This window comes from Ipomoea nil, unplaced genomic scaffold, assembly GCF_001879475.1.
Source record: "Ipomoea nil cultivar Tokyo-kokei standard unplaced genomic scaffold, Asagao_1.1 scaffold1900, whole genome shotgun sequence".
NCBI lineage: Eukaryota > Viridiplantae > Streptophyta > Magnoliopsida > Solanales > Convolvulaceae > Ipomoea > Ipomoea nil.
This window is the reverse complement of record NW_017618328.1, coordinates 1,149,781-1,166,362: the sequence shown is the minus strand read 5'-3', so window position 1 is coordinate 1,166,362 and position 16,582 is coordinate 1,149,781. Positions and strand designations below refer to the sequence as shown.

Sequence of the window (16,582 nt, the reverse complement as noted above, 5' to 3'; positions counted from 1 at the left end):
CAAAGAAAATAGGTTTTGTTGAGACATGGGTTACCTCTTAGCCTTAATTAAATTCCTTGGCTATGAAGGGTCTTTTCTTTAAGATCTCTTCTTTCTTGATTTCTCCTATGGGAAATCTTGGGAATTCTTGTGTGGTGGAAGTTATTGTGGTGTGGGTTCTAGGTGCCTCTTGTGCCCCTATTTATATATCTAAGAGTCCCAATTAGGGTCTAAATGGTATGGGTTTGCTAATTCTATTTCTTATAGGACTAAGGGGTTGGTTTTAGGGATGATGGTCCATGGACTATGGTGGACCCTTCTTAGTTAATTAATGGATTTTAATACTCTTTTTAGGGTAAGTAATTAAATAATTAGTTTGGGTTAGAGGTCGTAACACGGGGTGTTACAGGACGCACCGATGGTGGTCCCCCATACATAAATACGAATTGTATCAAACTGGGTAAACAATACCTTTTGTCATTTACTTTCTGCATATTTTGATTTCCGTAATTAATCGTATATTGTTGCAATAACAGTTATAACACACGTTTAGGGTTTTGCGGTAAGAACGATCTGTTAATTTGTTAAGTCAAAAAGTTAACCAGAGTTATAGAATATTACGGATACACGAAATCACAACAATTGTGTGGTGTTGATAGTTGGGGATGGATTAAGTAGGGAGATGGTAGTAGGAATTAATAAATAAGTCATGGTGCTTAAAAAGAATATGATTATACTATAGGAAAATATGAAATAGCGATAGTTGAGGTATGTGACACCCCAAAAATCCACATTCAATCCATGAATTAATTGAGTAATTAATCCTATTTCATTTGAGGAATTAATTCCTAAAATCCTGGTTTTTAATAATCAAGGACTAGTATTTGACTAGTCAACCTTAAAGTTGTGTTGTACCTTGAGCTTTGAAGGGAGTTCCCTTGTTCCTTGCACTTTCTAAGGGTTAGTAAGGGTATTCTTGACTTTTCACCAAGAGTTAGTATTGTAACCTAACCTAGAAGATATCTTAATTTCATCTCATTCCTTACAATTCATAGAAATTAGCTCTACCTTCTCTCTAGAAAAGAAGTGTAGCTTATTCTCCAAGCCAAGTTGAGACCCTTGTCAAGATTCCAAGATTTGCTTCCAAGATTCAACCTTTCACCTATTTGGGCATCTAGGAGGGTAAGATCTAAGTTCATCTTGTCTTTTTTGTTCCATCTTAGTTTTCTTTTTCTTAAAGGTAGGATCTTTATGATCTTTTGGTTTGATCTTGAAGTGGGTTTGGAAAGTAGGCCTTGTGGGGAGCTTGTTGTGGTGTAAAGTGAAGTCTTTTGGTCTACAAGAGGTAACCCACGCTCTACAAAACCTATTTTGCATACCTATATGTGATTTCTTGGATTCTACATGTGTTCTGCTATGAAATGTGAGGGTTTATGCATTTGTCTTGTGATATTGCATATCTAGAGCTTGTGTTTAGGGTTCCTTTGTGCCATTGCTTGGCATTTTCCATGATTGAAGTCATTTTGTTGTGTTTGGTGAGATTTGGCATGTTTTGGACTTGAATTTGTGTTTGGAGAAGAAAATCCCCGAAGGGATTTGTTGTGGAACAGGAGTGTTCCCGCTGGCGGAACGGCGGGCGGGGCACCACCCGCCGGCTTACCCGTGGGTACAAAGCCTTGTGGGAATGTGTTCCCGCGGGCGGAACCACGGGTGGGGCACTACCCGTGGGTCCACCCGCGGGTACATGGTGGCGTTTGTTCGGGATTTGTTCCCCGTGATCCGTTTGACTCGGTATTTGGTCTTTTGACTTCCCGTTGTTCTTTTGTGGAACTATTTGAGCGTCTTCTTGATGTTTCGTATGTCTAGAACTATATGGTAGGTATCCACGTAGGATTTTGGTGTCTTGAATCGTGCTAAGTGTTCAACATTGTGTTTCGTTGGACCAAGAGGTGTTTTCTGTGTTCCTCGGAACTATCTTGAGTTTCTCTGTTGTTAAACATGCTAGTTTGATGTCTAAATACTAGCATGTGTGTGGTTTGTACCTTCCGTTTGGTTGATGATAAGTTGTGTTATCCATCGTTGATGTTGTTGGGCGGTGACCCGTTCCTTGATTAAATATGTTTCATACCTTCGTTGTGATCCGTTGTTTGACTCTTGTTGAGTTGTGGTGCATGTGTGGCTTTACCTGGATTGCATGATTAGTGGTATGGGACACTAGTCACCAAGGTATTGCAGCGGTCCTCGTGGTAGCCGTGACGTGATTATGGAGTTGTGGCCTTTGTGTAAGGTTCACGTGATTGGGGGGATAACATGTGTTATCCGGGCATGTGTGCCATGTGCGTGATAGTGCCGCGGGTACTATGAATCGGTGGTTTTGTTGGAGGTCTGTCGGAGGGGGAATGACGATTCCCGGGGGAATAAGGTTGGACTGTATGTACAGGGGTCCTGGAGGTAAAGGTTGGAACTAGATATAAGGTTGGGGGTAGCCATAAGGTTGGAACAGGGCATAATGAATGCATATCAACTCGTGATGGGTGATGTCACGAGGGCTTGTGTAGCCGTTGTTGTGAGTTCTCTTTCTTGTGACGTGTGTAATCACAAGGGCATGTGTTGCCATCGGTCTGGTCTTTATCCTTGGTGTTGTGGTTAACCTTTGTGGTTTGGGATGTGTTCCCGTGTTATCCTTGTGAGTGGTGAGTCTTGTGTTGACTGTTGATCTTGGCTTTTGACGTATATACTTATGTATTCCGTTTCGAAAATGGTTTTATAACTTATATCTACCTATGTATGATACTTAACGGTATTAGTGGGTTACCAGCAATTATCGCTGACCGGGCGTCGTCCCAATGTTTATCTTTGTATCTTTCCGGTGATGTTTAGACGAGCGCGATGTCTAGTGCCTGGTAGCTTAGTACCTTTATCCTTGTTTTGTGGCCTGTGCGCCAATGTAGTTTTAGACTGATGTTTTTGGGATAGATGTATACACTTGCAGATTGTTTGCCATAGCGTTTACCGTGTTTGGTAGACGTGGCGTGACACCCCGTTCGGATTTCTTTTATCCAGTTTTCGTTTTCTCTTCCGCTGTGCTAGTTTTGTTGTTTAATCTGCATGTGTTATGGCTTTTATATAGGTCTTGTTTGGGGGGTGTTACAAGGTAGGTGGGTGGTGGTTGATGGTTTTGGTAGGTGGATGAAAGTATAAGAATATTTAAAATAAGTGAAGTGAATGTGTATAAGTTAGTAAAGATAATGTTTACTATAAAAGATGTGTTGGACGTAGGCAAGGTTGGCCGAGTTCAGCCCCTGCTCGATTCGAGATGTGGCGTTGTGGCTTACGTACCATGGAGGGATGTGGTTAAATGGTCAATGTCTACCTACATATCACAAATTGGATTTAAATAGGATATAGTAACCAGATAGCCAAAGAACTCTGTAGTTAAGCGTGCTTGAATTACAACAGTCCCAGGATGGGAGACCCCATGGGAAGTAAGCATAGAGTTGCGCTGAGATTCACCAATTGGTATCAAAGGTGAGGTCACGGGTTCAAATCGATGGCGAGGCAAAAGCCGAGTCCAGTCCTAGATGGGATGTGGGCATACGATGTGCCAAGTCCCGTCCTTGGAGGGGAATGATGGGCCCAAAGGCTAATGAAGGACCAAAGTTCAATATAAATAAACAATCAATTTTTTTTCTTGTTTCCAGACAACAAAACGAATTGTAATCTAAGACACAATCAATATGTCATTCACTACTCCGACCTCCTAAGCGCCATATGTCATAACCAAATCTTGATTCCAAATCTCTATTCCAATTTAGGTGTGTTTCCAAATCTTGGCGTGCTTTGATATCATCTCCAAAATTTGCCAAATTGCATCTAAATTTTGATTGCATTCTAAAGTATATAATATGACCCTGACATACAGTAGAGTGAATCAAATTAGCTATATGCCCTTGTTTTCTCTAATAGAAAGCAAGCAATTATCATTTCACAAGCTTATTAAATATGGCTACTCACTCTTAAGTTCCTAAAGCTGGTTTCGAATTTTTGGGGTTTAAGAATGGACTCTTTTGTTTTCGTGCAAAATTGTATAAAATAATAATTTGGAACCCTTCATCAAATGGAAACCTCAAGACAAACCCATACATCTGGTAGTTGGGCAACATGAGCATATTTGGATACGACGAGCATAATGACGACTACAAGGTTGTTTATGCTTATTATGCTAACTATGGTGATGAAAATGTGGTTTTGGTGTACAGCTTTAAGGATAGGTCATGGAAAAGAAGTGAAAGGGGGTTTAGTAGTGGGTTTGTTAATCCCAAAAAATGTTGTTTTTGGGAGTGGTAGTCTCAAACTGGTGCAACAACAACATAGATAACAGTTACTGGAATTGGAACATAATTTCTTTTAATATAACCACTTAAACTGCCAAAGCTATAGTTTTACACAACCATGAACATGGGGCTGCCAATTGTATAAGTGCATCAAGAGGATTGCTTTTTGCAGGTTTCCATTATAAATGTCAAATGGAAGTTTGGGTAACGAATGAGTATGGAGTTGAAGAATGTTGGACTAAACTAGTCTACATTTGAAACTTACCAATTCATCATCCACTTACCCGGGGTTTAGAGAACACCGCATACATGGCTGTCTAATGCTAAACTCTCAGTTGCACATGTTTCTAAAAATTGTGATCATGCCCAACCATCATTAGAATTTCACCATTATATTTTTAGAAACATGTGCAACTGAGAGTTTAGCGTTACACATAGCCATGTATGCGGTGTTCTCTAAACCTCGGGGAAGTGGATTATGAATTGGTAAGTTCGAAATGTAGACTAGTTTAGTCCAACATTCTTCAACTCCATACTCATTTGTTATCCAAACTTCCATTTGACATTTATAATGAAAACCTGCAAAAATCAATCATTTTGATTCACTTATACAAATGGCAGACCCATGTTCATGGATGGATAACGCTATAGATTTGGCAGCTTGAGAGGTTAAATTAAAAGAAATTATGTTCCAATTCCAGTCACTGTCATCTAAGTTGTTGTTGCACCAGTTTAGGCTACCACTCACAAACACAACAATTATGGGATTAAAAAACCCACTAATAAACCCTCTTTTATTTGTTTTCCATGACCCATACTTAAAACTCTACACCAAAACCATATTCTCATCACCGTTGTCAACATAATAAGCATAAACAACCTTGTAATCGTCATTATGCTCGTCATATCCAAATATAAATATGTTCATGTAGCCCAACTGACAGACATCTAGGATTGTCTTGAGGTTTCCATTTGATGAAGGGTTCCAAATCATTATTTTATATGATTTTCCATGAAAACAAAAGAGCCCATTCTAAGAACCCAAAAATTCAAAACCACATCTAGGGACTAAGAATGAGCGGTCATATTTAATATGCATGTGAAATGATGATTGCTTGTTTTCTGTTAGAGAAAACAATTGTATACAGCTAATCTTATTTACACTACTATATGTCATGATCATATTATCCATTTTAAAATGCTATTTGGGAAATTTTGGAGATGAGATTAAAGCACGCCAAGCTTTTGAAACACACCTAAATTTCAATAGAGACTTCATAGGCAGCCGTTTAAGGATTTCCATGATTATATCTTGATTCAATTTTGGTTGTGGCATATGGCGCTTGGGAGTTAGGAATAGTGAAAGACATTTTCATTGTGTCTAAGATTACAATTCCTTTTGTTGTTTGAGAATAGGAAAAAATTTTATTGTTTATTTATATTGAACTTTGTTCCTTCCCTATATTAACAAGAAATTTGAATGTCAGTACAAATGGAATAAAAGTTAAGGAAATAGTTGCAACACGCTTACGTCCCAAAGGTCACCCATCGTGTGACTGTTGTAAGTTAAGCATGCTAAAATACAGAGTTCTTTGGCTAACTGGTTGTCATATCCTACTTAAAACCAATTTTTGATAAGTAGGTATACATTAATCATTTAACAACATCCCTCCTTGGTAAGCCATAGCGCCAAATCTCGAATCTAGCATGGGCTGAACTCGGCCAACCCGACCGACATCCAATAATCCCCCTCCCAGCACCTGCGACAACCTTTGAACACCAAGGCCAGTTGCACTGCATACCTGACTCGATCCTTAGCCTTCGTGCCTATCCTCCCCCTCCCAAGACTACACTTAGCCCGACCTACGCCCACATCCCATCTGGGACTAGACTCTACTTTCACCTCGCCATCAATTAGAACCCATGACCTCGGCTCTGATACCAATTATGTTGATGGATCTCAGCACAGCACTATGCTTACTTCCAATGTCAACCATCACGCGACAATTGTAAGTCAAGCACGCTAAACCGCAGAGTCTTTGGCTATTTCGTTGAAATATCCTATTTAAAACCAATTGGTGATAAGTAGGTAGACATTAATCATTTAACCACATCTCTCAATGGTAAGCCATAGCGCCACGTCTCGAATCGATTAGGGGATGTACTCGGCCAACATGGCCGACGCCCAATACATAATTTATAATCAACATTATCTTTACTTAATTATGCACATTCACTTCACTTATTTTTATTTTCTTACTTTCACCCACCTACCAAAGACATCAACCACTACCACCTACCGACCTACCTCAACTATCACTATTTCATATTCTCCTCTCGTATAATCATATTCTTTTTAAGAACTATGACCTATTCATTAATTCCTACTACCATCTACCTATTTAATCCATCCGTAGCTATCAACACCACACAACTGTTTACTTACTTATCGATTAGTGCATATAGATTTACTTGGGATGGGGAAGATGGGCGCGAAGGCTAAGGATCGAGTCAGGCATGCGATGCAACTGGTCTTGGTATTCAAAGGTTGCGGCAGGTGCTGTGAGGGGGATTGTGTGTGTCGGCCAGGTTGGCCGAGTTCAGCCCCTGCTCGATTCGAGATCTGGCTTACCATGGAGGGATGTGGTTAAATGATTAATGTACACCTACATATCACCAATTGGTTTTAAGTAGGATATGACAACCAGATAGCCAAAGAACTATGCGGTCAAGTGTGTTTAACTTACAACAGTCATATGATGGGTGGGATGAAAGCATAGTGCAGCTATGAGATCCATATTTCTTTACTTTTATTCCTTTTATACTGACATTCAAATTTCTTGTGAATATAGGGAAGGATCAAATTTCAATATAAATAAACAATTAATTTTGTTTCTTGTTTTCAGACAACAAAACGAATTGAAATCTAACACACAATCAAGATGTCATTCACTACTCCTAACTCTTAAGCGCCATATGTCACAACAAAAACTGAATCAAGATGTAATCATGGAAATCCTTAAAATGCTGCCTGTGAAGTCTCTATTCCAATTTAGGTGTGTTTCAAAATCTTGGCGTGCTTTAGTCTCATCTCCAAAATATAACAAATTGCATCTAAATTTTTATTGCATTCTAAAGTGGATAATATGGCCATAACATATGGTAAAGAGCATATAAAATGTTAGGGTTAGACAATTAGACTAGAGGAATTTTGGCGGGCTGACAAAAACAAATTCCATTTAGTGATTGGGTTATTTGTTTTCCATTTAAAAAAAAGGTTAAGAGTATAAATAATTGAAATATATGAAATGGAAAGGGTTGAATAAGACAGAGGATTTTGGTGTTTAGAAAGAGAGAGGTAGAGTGCAGAAATGTTAAACAACATATAAATTGTTAGGGTAAGACATTTGGACTAGATAAAATTGGGGGGGGGGGGGGGGTGACAAAAACAAATTCGGTTTTGAGAATTGGGCCTATTTATTTTCCATATAGAAAGGGTAAAGAGTATAAATAATAGAGGGTTAGGGTTAGATATTTTGAGTTAGAGGACATTGGGTGGGACAACGAAGAAAAAATGTCATTCTGTTTATTTGTTTTCAAGGTAGAAAAGGTAAAGAGTATAAAAAATGAAAATGTAAGAAACGGTAATGGAAAAAAATTTGTCCATCTAAGTAGCCCTTAAATATTCAAGAGGGAATCAAAAAGCAATAAGATATAGAATAGAAATTATATTCCACTATTTGGATTTCGGAAGAAATATATTTTAGAATTTGTATTTATTTTTTGATTAGTTTTAGAAATAGAAAAGCAAAATATTGATAGGAATTATATTCCACCATATTATATATATATATATATATATATATATATATATATATATATATATATATATATATATATATATATATATATATAGAGAGAGAGAGAGAGAGAGAGAGAATTCTAAAAAAAATAAGCCTAAAGCTATTTGAAGTTTGGTATTGGTTTACATCTCTTTTTCACTTTTAATTGCCGAAAAACATGCAAATTCGGGCTTATTAAGGAAGCAAAATTTAGGAAATATAAAAAATGTATTCAATAAAATATGTTTCGAAATGAAAATGTTTTCCCACTTTCAATTTCTTTACAAAGAAAACAATTTTTTTGTAGTCTAAATGAAAAACATAGATCTACGCTTTTCAAAAAAAAAAAAATCATGCCTTATAGCTAGTAAAGGAGATGAGGCTAGAGATTACCTTCTCAATCTAAGGAGTTCGATTACAATGGAAGAGATCAGGAGACGAGAGTCTAAAGTGATTGAGGGCGAGAGAGAAGATTAAAATGAGATGAGACTTGATACAGAGGATTTCGGTGTTTAGAGAGGGAGAGAGAGAGGTAGTGGGTGGAAATGGTAAAGAACATATAAAGGGTTAGGATTAGACATTTGGACTTGGAGAAAATTGGGAGGCCCAACGAAAACAAATTCCATTTAGAGAATTGGGCCCATTTGTTTTTCATATAGAAATGTGAAGCATGTAAATATTGGAAATGGAGGATTTTGGTGCTTCGAGAGAGAGAGAGAGTTATGGTGGAGGGGGGAATGGTAACGAGCATATAAAGGGTTAGGGTTAGACATTTGGAGTTGGAGGAAATCGGGCGGGCTGACGAAAAGAAATTCCATTTAGAGAATTGGGTCTATTTTTTTCCATGTAGAAATTGTAAAGTGTTAAGAGTTTAGCATGTATACCCCATTTTTGTAACTGCAAATTATTATGACAATAGGTAGATTAGGACTTAGTGCTACTGGTTTGTGAGCTAACTGAAGATCTAGTGAAACAAAACCTGCACCAGAGGCGTCCAAAATCTACTCCTTAATTGATAACTATTTTACAGCTAGCTAAGTAGGTATCTTAACTTAGGTGTTTTATAAGTCTATCCTTATTTAATTGAGAGATCTAACGGTTAAAGATCTATTCTCTCAATTAAACCTCGAGGGTGAAAGGGTAATTGGATTTACAAGAAAATATCTTGTTATTAGTTATTACCCTCTCTCATTTCAGTGTATAAAAACATTTAGAAAAGGTAGTTATAAAGAGATAATGTAGAATTAATTGAAGATTTCATCAATCTAATAGAATTCACAAAATATACTCTTCAGAACTCTCTCTCTCTCTGAAGATATCCATTGATGAACTAAGTTACATTGATCTTGAGGAAATCTTTACATGAGGGTCGTGTTCCATGTTAACTCTGGATGAGCGATGGGTGAATCACTGAGTCGGACAGTTGGAACATGGATCTCCGATCTCCTTCGGATAGCTGAAAGTGTGGTTCTTCGAGCTCTATAGCCCATCTATGGTGTTTTGCATATTGGGTACATACAAACTAGGGTATATCATATCACTAGTGAGACAGTTCTCTTACTATCGGTTTGAACATCTTTGGAGATAATGAATTGGATCCATCGTTGGTGGTTCTTTAGACGTATATGTGATTGCATCAAACTAGGTAAACAAACCCTTGTGTTCATTTTCTTACCATTTGATTAGTTTACTACACAAATTTGTAATCTAGCTTAACGTCTGATTAAACCAAAATTGAGTCAGTATTTGTAATTGAAATAAACAGTTAAGTAAGTTTAGGTCAATCGGATATTATCGAGGAACACTTGAAATCTCAATTGGTATTAGAGCTTTTAAATCTATATATTGATTTGATCCTCAGGGAAAGTGGTTTTGATTCATGTTTCTTGTATAAAGATCTTGATTAATTGTTGAAATTGTCATTACTATTGGGAATATTTGGTGTAGTTCTTTGTGTTGTTTTGTTGTATCTTGATTTGACAGGATGGAAAATAATATTCACTTACGTTAGAGATTACGGGAGTAATTATTTCTCCTATTGGCATTCTCGCACTTGTTTAAACCCAGATTTAATATTGTTCATAAGATTGGCACTAGGTGATTAAATACTTGAATTTCAGGAATCTCATTCTCTCTCTACTGTTTTCCCAAACCTGCACACTTTGTTTTTAAATTAGTTTCACTCAATCATCCATGTCTTTCGTTAGGATTAGCTTCACAAGAATAGATTAGTAGCTAGTGCTTGATACGTCCCACTTCCCTGTGCATCGATAACTCGTTACTCCGAGTAATTATTTGATTGAGAAATATACTGCAATCATATGCCTAAGACAATAAAGCACACAAATAAGTCTCAATACACACATGATTCGGGGAACTTTATGCACAAAATATGCTATAGTATGGAGTAAAATATAGTTAAAAATGTGTTATAAATATGCGTGTAATGGAAGACGCAGTCTACAACATAATTGGAGATGAAATGCACTCTAAAATTTATAAATTTAGTCCCTTAGAAGAATTCTTGACCCAAAAAGGTTCTAAGTTGATTGGGAAGAAAACAGCTAAAGAATAAGGGCCTTCTATCCACGACGATGACAGAGATAATTATGATCGGTGAAATCTAGAAGCTGCCACCCATCTCTCCAGAGCTGAACATGAGGCAAGCCTAACAGTGGCTCCTGGACATTCGTCCATGTCAATGGTTGAAGGGAGCCACAAGCTGAAGTTACTCTGGAAGGAATAGAGAGATCAAAAGAAGTTGGTCTGAAAGGAGTAGATGTTCCAACAATTGTTCCGGAAGGAGTGGAGAAATCATAAGAAGTTGGAGCCACTATTGAAATTTTGGAGACAAAGGAGAATCTGGAAGGAGATGAGGAACCAGAAGAAGATGTTCAAATCTCATCTGAGAACGTTTTCGATGAGAGCAAATTTGGCAAGGACTCTATCAACCTGGTGACTGACTAATTGGAAGCTAAGGGACTAAGAGACGGGTAGAAGAACCTCATCAGTTTCCCAAGGTTGTGGATAAAGTTGCATAGGGTACTGAACCAATAAAAAGGACTAAATTTGGAAAGCACTCTATACCATAACTTAACGGGAATGTTCTTGAAGTTCCAACGGTAGAAGGTATTCGAGGAGAAAATAGTCCAATGACTATTGATTTTGTTCTAGATTTAGTTCATATTTTAAATTTAGAACAAAATTAATACTCAACGGACCATATATGGTCATATCAAAAGTACGTAAATGATGAAAATTGTTAAAGATCAATAGTCATGAGACAATATATGGTCAAATTAAAAGTTTGAGAAAAAAATTGATAAATGTCAATAGTCAATAAATTACAACCCCACTCTATGGAAGAAATTTACCCCATATTCAAGTTTCAAGCTTTCATCTTTGTCTCCATTTTTCTATCCTCAAAATTACAATTGATAATATAATCGCTCAAAGTCATAACCCTTAACACGATGCGTTGGGGGTTAAGATCAGAATACGTCTAGTCCAAGAGTACAAAGCTTCACATATATATCGAAAACAATGTGTCTGTACGTTTTAAAGTGCAATGAAATTTAACTTATAATCATTTCTAGGATAGCTTACCTTTTTCGCATTCACACAAATCAATAGTTCTCAACAGCGATGGCTAGTAAAATTTACTTCACAACACTAAAATACCAATAACACAATAATCATTGTTGTTGTTGTTGTTGGCCGCCTGGTAGCCCACTTCATCTATCATCATTTACAGACCAATCATGGACGGGAAACAAGGGTCTCCACGTAACTAGTTACCATATAACCAAGACCAAAGGAGATATTAAAATTCTTTCCCCCTTTAGCATTAGGCCTATGGAGCTTTAGCTGATGTCCAACCATCATTAGAATATCCCCATTTTCAGAAACATGTGCAATTGCAAGTTTTGAATTACATATAGCCATGTATGTAGTGTTCTCGAAACCCCGGGAAACTGGATGATGAACTGGTAAGTTTGAAATGCAGACTAGTTTAATCCAAGATTCTTCAACTCCATACTCATTCATCACCCAAACTTCCATTTGACGTTTGTGATGAAAACCTGCAAAAAGCAATCCTCTTGATTCACTTATACAAATAGCGGCCGCATGTTCATGGCTGGGTAACGCCATAGGTTTGGCAGTTTCAGTGGTTAAGTTAAAAGAAATTATATCCCAATTCCATTCACTTTCATGTAAGTTGTTGTTGCACCAGTTGAGATTACCACTCACAAACACAGCAATTCTTGGATGAACAAACCCACTAATAAATCCTCTTTCACTTCTTTTCCATGACCCATGCTTAAAACTATAAACCAAGACTACAGTCTCATCACCATTGCCATCATAATAAGCATAAACAACCTTATAGTCATCATTACACTCATCGTACCCAAATCCAAAAATGTTGATGTTGCCCAACTGCCAGACATCTGGGATTGTCTTGATGTTTCCATTTGATGATGAGTTCCAAATGATTATTCTATACGGTTTAGCACGAAAGCAAAGGAGCCCATTGCAAGAACCCAACAATTCAAAACCACCTTCAGGGATTAAGACCAAGCCGTCATATGTAATAAACTTGCGAAATGATGATTGCTTCTTCTCTGTAATAGAAAACAAGGACATATAGCTAGTAATCCAATTTACGCTGCTATGAGTCATGACCTTATTATCTTTTTTCGATTGAAAATGTAGGTGGAATTTGACAAATTCTGGAGATGAGATTAAATCACGCCAAGCTTTTGAAACACACCTAAATTGCAGCATAAACTTCACAGACAGCCTTTTAAGGATTTCTGTGATAATATCTTGATTCAAATTTGGTTGTGGCATATGGCGCTTTCGCTTAGGAGTAGGGAATGACATCTTGATTGTGTGTCTTAGATTAAACTTCCTTAGATTTTGTTATCTGAAAATAAAAAATAAAAAAAACAAAATTAATTATATATTTATACCAAACTCAGATCCTTAAAAATATGAATGTCAGTACAAAAGGAATAAGAAATTTGAAATTTGAATGTAATTGTTATCTAATATCCTTCCCACTATCCATAAGAAATTTGAATGTCAATACAAAAGGAATAAAAGCCATACAAATTACAAAAAGATTCCAATAAATATTGCTAGTGTTACATCATTGATTAATTTCAATATGTATTGAAATTATTAAAGGTGTAGGAACGTGAATGTTGTAACTGGAGTTGCGACACAATAAATTTATAACGCAGTTTCGGGCAAGCAACCCTAAACTGCGAGGCACTTCTCGATTTGAGAATTTGCCTAAATCCACTAAAAGCTTGATATTTAAAGTACACGTGTTTTAGGGAACGGGGATTACACAATATGATATCCTATCAAAACGATTGTAACCTAAACACTCGTACTACTTTTCAAGGGGATTGGGTATCTCTTCTCAATGACTCTCGTGCTCACAGATAGGTGTTGAAAGCGTAAGTTGAGAGATTGTGATGTAGCTTCTTTTATAGGCCGAGAAATATTGTTTGGATAGGAATAGGGTTGCTATTCCTATTTTGGTTGAGAATCTAATTCCTAATCCTTGTTTGACCGGGTGATCCTTTTTTTGACTGGAATTTGACAAACTTGTCAACAATCTCCCCCTTTGTCAAATTTTTAGCAAAAACGTTAACTTTGTGCTTGGAGCCCTTTGTATGAGTTGGCATGTGTGGTTGGTCTCCCCCTTAATTTGTGGATCTTCTTTATTTAATTTTATTGGGTTTGTCTGAGCTGTTTGACTCCCCCTTAGTGTGTTAGCTTATTGCTGTTGTGATTTGTGGGTTTGGTCAAACGAGTTCTGGTCTTCTTTCTTTGGGAAAAAGATTTGAGTGGGATGAATTGTTGCTTAGTGTAGGTGTGCAACTGGTGGAGATCAAACAGTGTGATGGATGAATAAACCATAATAAGAACACTGTTATGTTTCCAGCTGCTCACAGGAGCCCTCAAAAGTCCTGCTTCATAAAAGTTCTGCTAAAAAAAAAACTGCTTCTGCTTCAAGAGTGAACTGCTTCTGTTTCCAAAAGGCTTGCTTCTTCAGTACCTGCTTCTGCTTCAAGAGTGAACTGCTTCTGTTTCCAAAAGACCTGCTTTACAGATGTACAAAAAAAAAATTTTCCTAATTTACAGATGTACACAAAAAGTTTCTTTTCTCCCCCTTTTTTGCTAAAGATTAGGTCCTTTCTTCTGGTGTTGAAACAGGGGTTTCGGCATTTTCATCCTGAGAGTGTTCCTCTTCTGGTTCTTCTTCTTCACTTGCTTTTAAAACTGTTAGCCATTCAGTAATCTCAGCTTTTTCTTCCTTGATGTCCAAATGTTTTCTCAGAAGCTCCTTTTCTGAGAGTTCTAGTTCTGTTAGTCTTCCTTCAAAATAGCTGATCAATGTCTTAGAATCTAGAGGATTAGATCTTGGTGCTGTTGTCTTTAAATCATTTTGATGACCTCCTTTCCTCAGTTTCACAGTGGTGTTGATGTTCTTGACACTGATTTTGGGTCCATGTGTTTTGAGTCCTTGTTCTGCTAGGATGGCAAATATAAGGTTTGGAAAAATGAGAGAAGTGTTGGACTTGGTATCCTCTGCCAGGTTTATAATCTGAGTGTGAATAATGTTCCCCAGGTTGAATTTTATTCCTTTCCCTATCTTGTATAGAAGATCTGCTAGGGCCCATTTTACAGTTGACTCATGCAGTGATGGCATCCAGTTGGTAATGGCTATCTTCTGGAGGATAGCATATTTGCTGGTTAGCGATGCTGCCTTGATTTTGTTCTTCTCAAAAATAACATTTCCAGCTGTAAGTTCATGTGCAACTTGCTCACTATTTATCTCGACAGTTTGTTCTGCTTCTGATGTCCCTAAATGTCTGTTAATAATGTCAGGTGTGAAGTCATAGAACCTGTTTCTTAGGTAGGCCTTGCCATACATGGGATTGCTTGGTGTTGAGATGGTTTTTGTTAGGTTGCAATAGAACTCCTGTACCACCTTTTCTTCATAAGGCTCAATTTTTGTCACTGATCCTAGGAGTTGGTTTGTGACTAGAATGTTTTGTATTTGGTCTGGATTGTCTAGTTTGCTTATGTCAAGGATTTTCTGACTTATAATCTTTCTTCCCACTATTCTCTTCAAGAGTCCTGCTGATTCCCTTTTCAAGAGGATGGCACTATGAGGTTTTGGTAGGTTTGACAGGTCATCTGTGGTAACTGCTTTCTGTTTTCCTTTTGCCTTGCTGGACAGTTTAGCCCTTTTGGTGGTGGTTTTTATCTGTTGGTGGCTTATTCTGTCAGATGGTTGGGTATTCTTTTTCGCTCTGGTCATTATCCTTTCATTCCCAGGGCTTCCATAATCTTCCTGGGGTGACCAATCCTGTTCATCCTCTGTTATGACTCTTTTTGATTTTTTGTTCGTTGGAGGTGCAGGTGGAATGTTTGGAGGTCGTTGAGGGGGTCCTGCCCATATTGGAAAGTCGTTTGGCCTTTTGGCTCTAGGGTCAGCCCCTTCAAATGGGTCGGGTCTGTTCCGTTTTCTAGGGTTGTTGCTGACCCGGGAAATTGGAATTGGGGGTTCAATGGGTGATGTGTGTTCTTCATTTTGTGGTGAAGGAGAACGATTTGTCTCATGAAGAACCTCGTTTTCCTCTGTCTCTGACTCTATCGAGTTTTCTTTGGAGCTGGCATAGGACCCTAGATCGGGTTCCCAACCTCGATTCATAGCAAACCGAAGTTGCACAACAAGATCGTTTGGGTCGACAATTCGATTGTCCCCTAGATCAGCCGCAATGGGCATGCATTCAGTTTGATCTTCAGGATTGATGAGAGGGAGATTTTGATTACCTGGTGTGGTGGCTTTCTGTTCTTGTGGTTTCCCAAACGGAACTCTGGATATGGGGACAGGATTTGTTGCGACATTTGTAGGGCTTTCTTCTTCAATGCACACTGGATTGGAGGATTCTCCGGTACCTACGAATTTTGAGGTCGCTTCTTTTCGAGGTATCTTTCCCATCCTTTGATTTCTGGTTCTCACCATGATTGTGGTATGTGAGAGTGAGCGTAAGAGTTTAGGGTTGATGGTGAGAGTAGTCGGGTGAAGAAGACGACTCTGTTTTGATGAAATGGGGCTAAGACATATGGGTTTGGGTTTGGGTCTGGTGTTTAATGGCTGAGACCATGTGGGCCGGATTGTGTTTAGATTTTTGTAGATATGGCCCATGCTCTTCTCTCTTTCTTTATGTGTGACGTCTGATACCTTTATGGGCCGGAATTGGATTTTATCTTGCAGGTGTGGCCCAAGTCTTCTTTCTTTCTTTATGTGTGACTTTTAAAAGGTGCAGAGCCCTATTTCAGCCCTTAGTTTTGTGTAACGGTTTCCATCAAGAGCTTTGGTTAAGATATCTGCCAGTT

General features: G+C 37.9%; 2 protein-coding genes across 2 annotated transcripts; both read right to left on the bottom strand.

Annotated features, from left to right (window-relative positions):
- Positions 1-11,914: 11,914 nt before the first annotated feature.
- LOC109193668 (F-box/kelch-repeat protein At3g23880-like) lies at positions 11,915-13,042 on the bottom strand. Its single transcript, XM_019344522.1, has one exon. The coding sequence runs from the start codon at positions 13,040-13,042 to the stop codon at positions 11,915-11,917; it is 1,128 nt and encodes a 375-aa protein (XP_019200067.1).
- A 1,318-nt stretch (positions 13,043-14,360) lies between these two features.
- On the bottom strand, positions 14,361-16,208 carry LOC109193667. The gene has a single exon (XM_019344521.1). It carries the CDS (start codon positions 16,206-16,208, stop codon positions 14,361-14,363), a length of 1,848 nt encoding a protein of 615 aa, XP_019200066.1.
- Between the last annotated feature and the right edge of the window lie 374 nt (positions 16,209-16,582).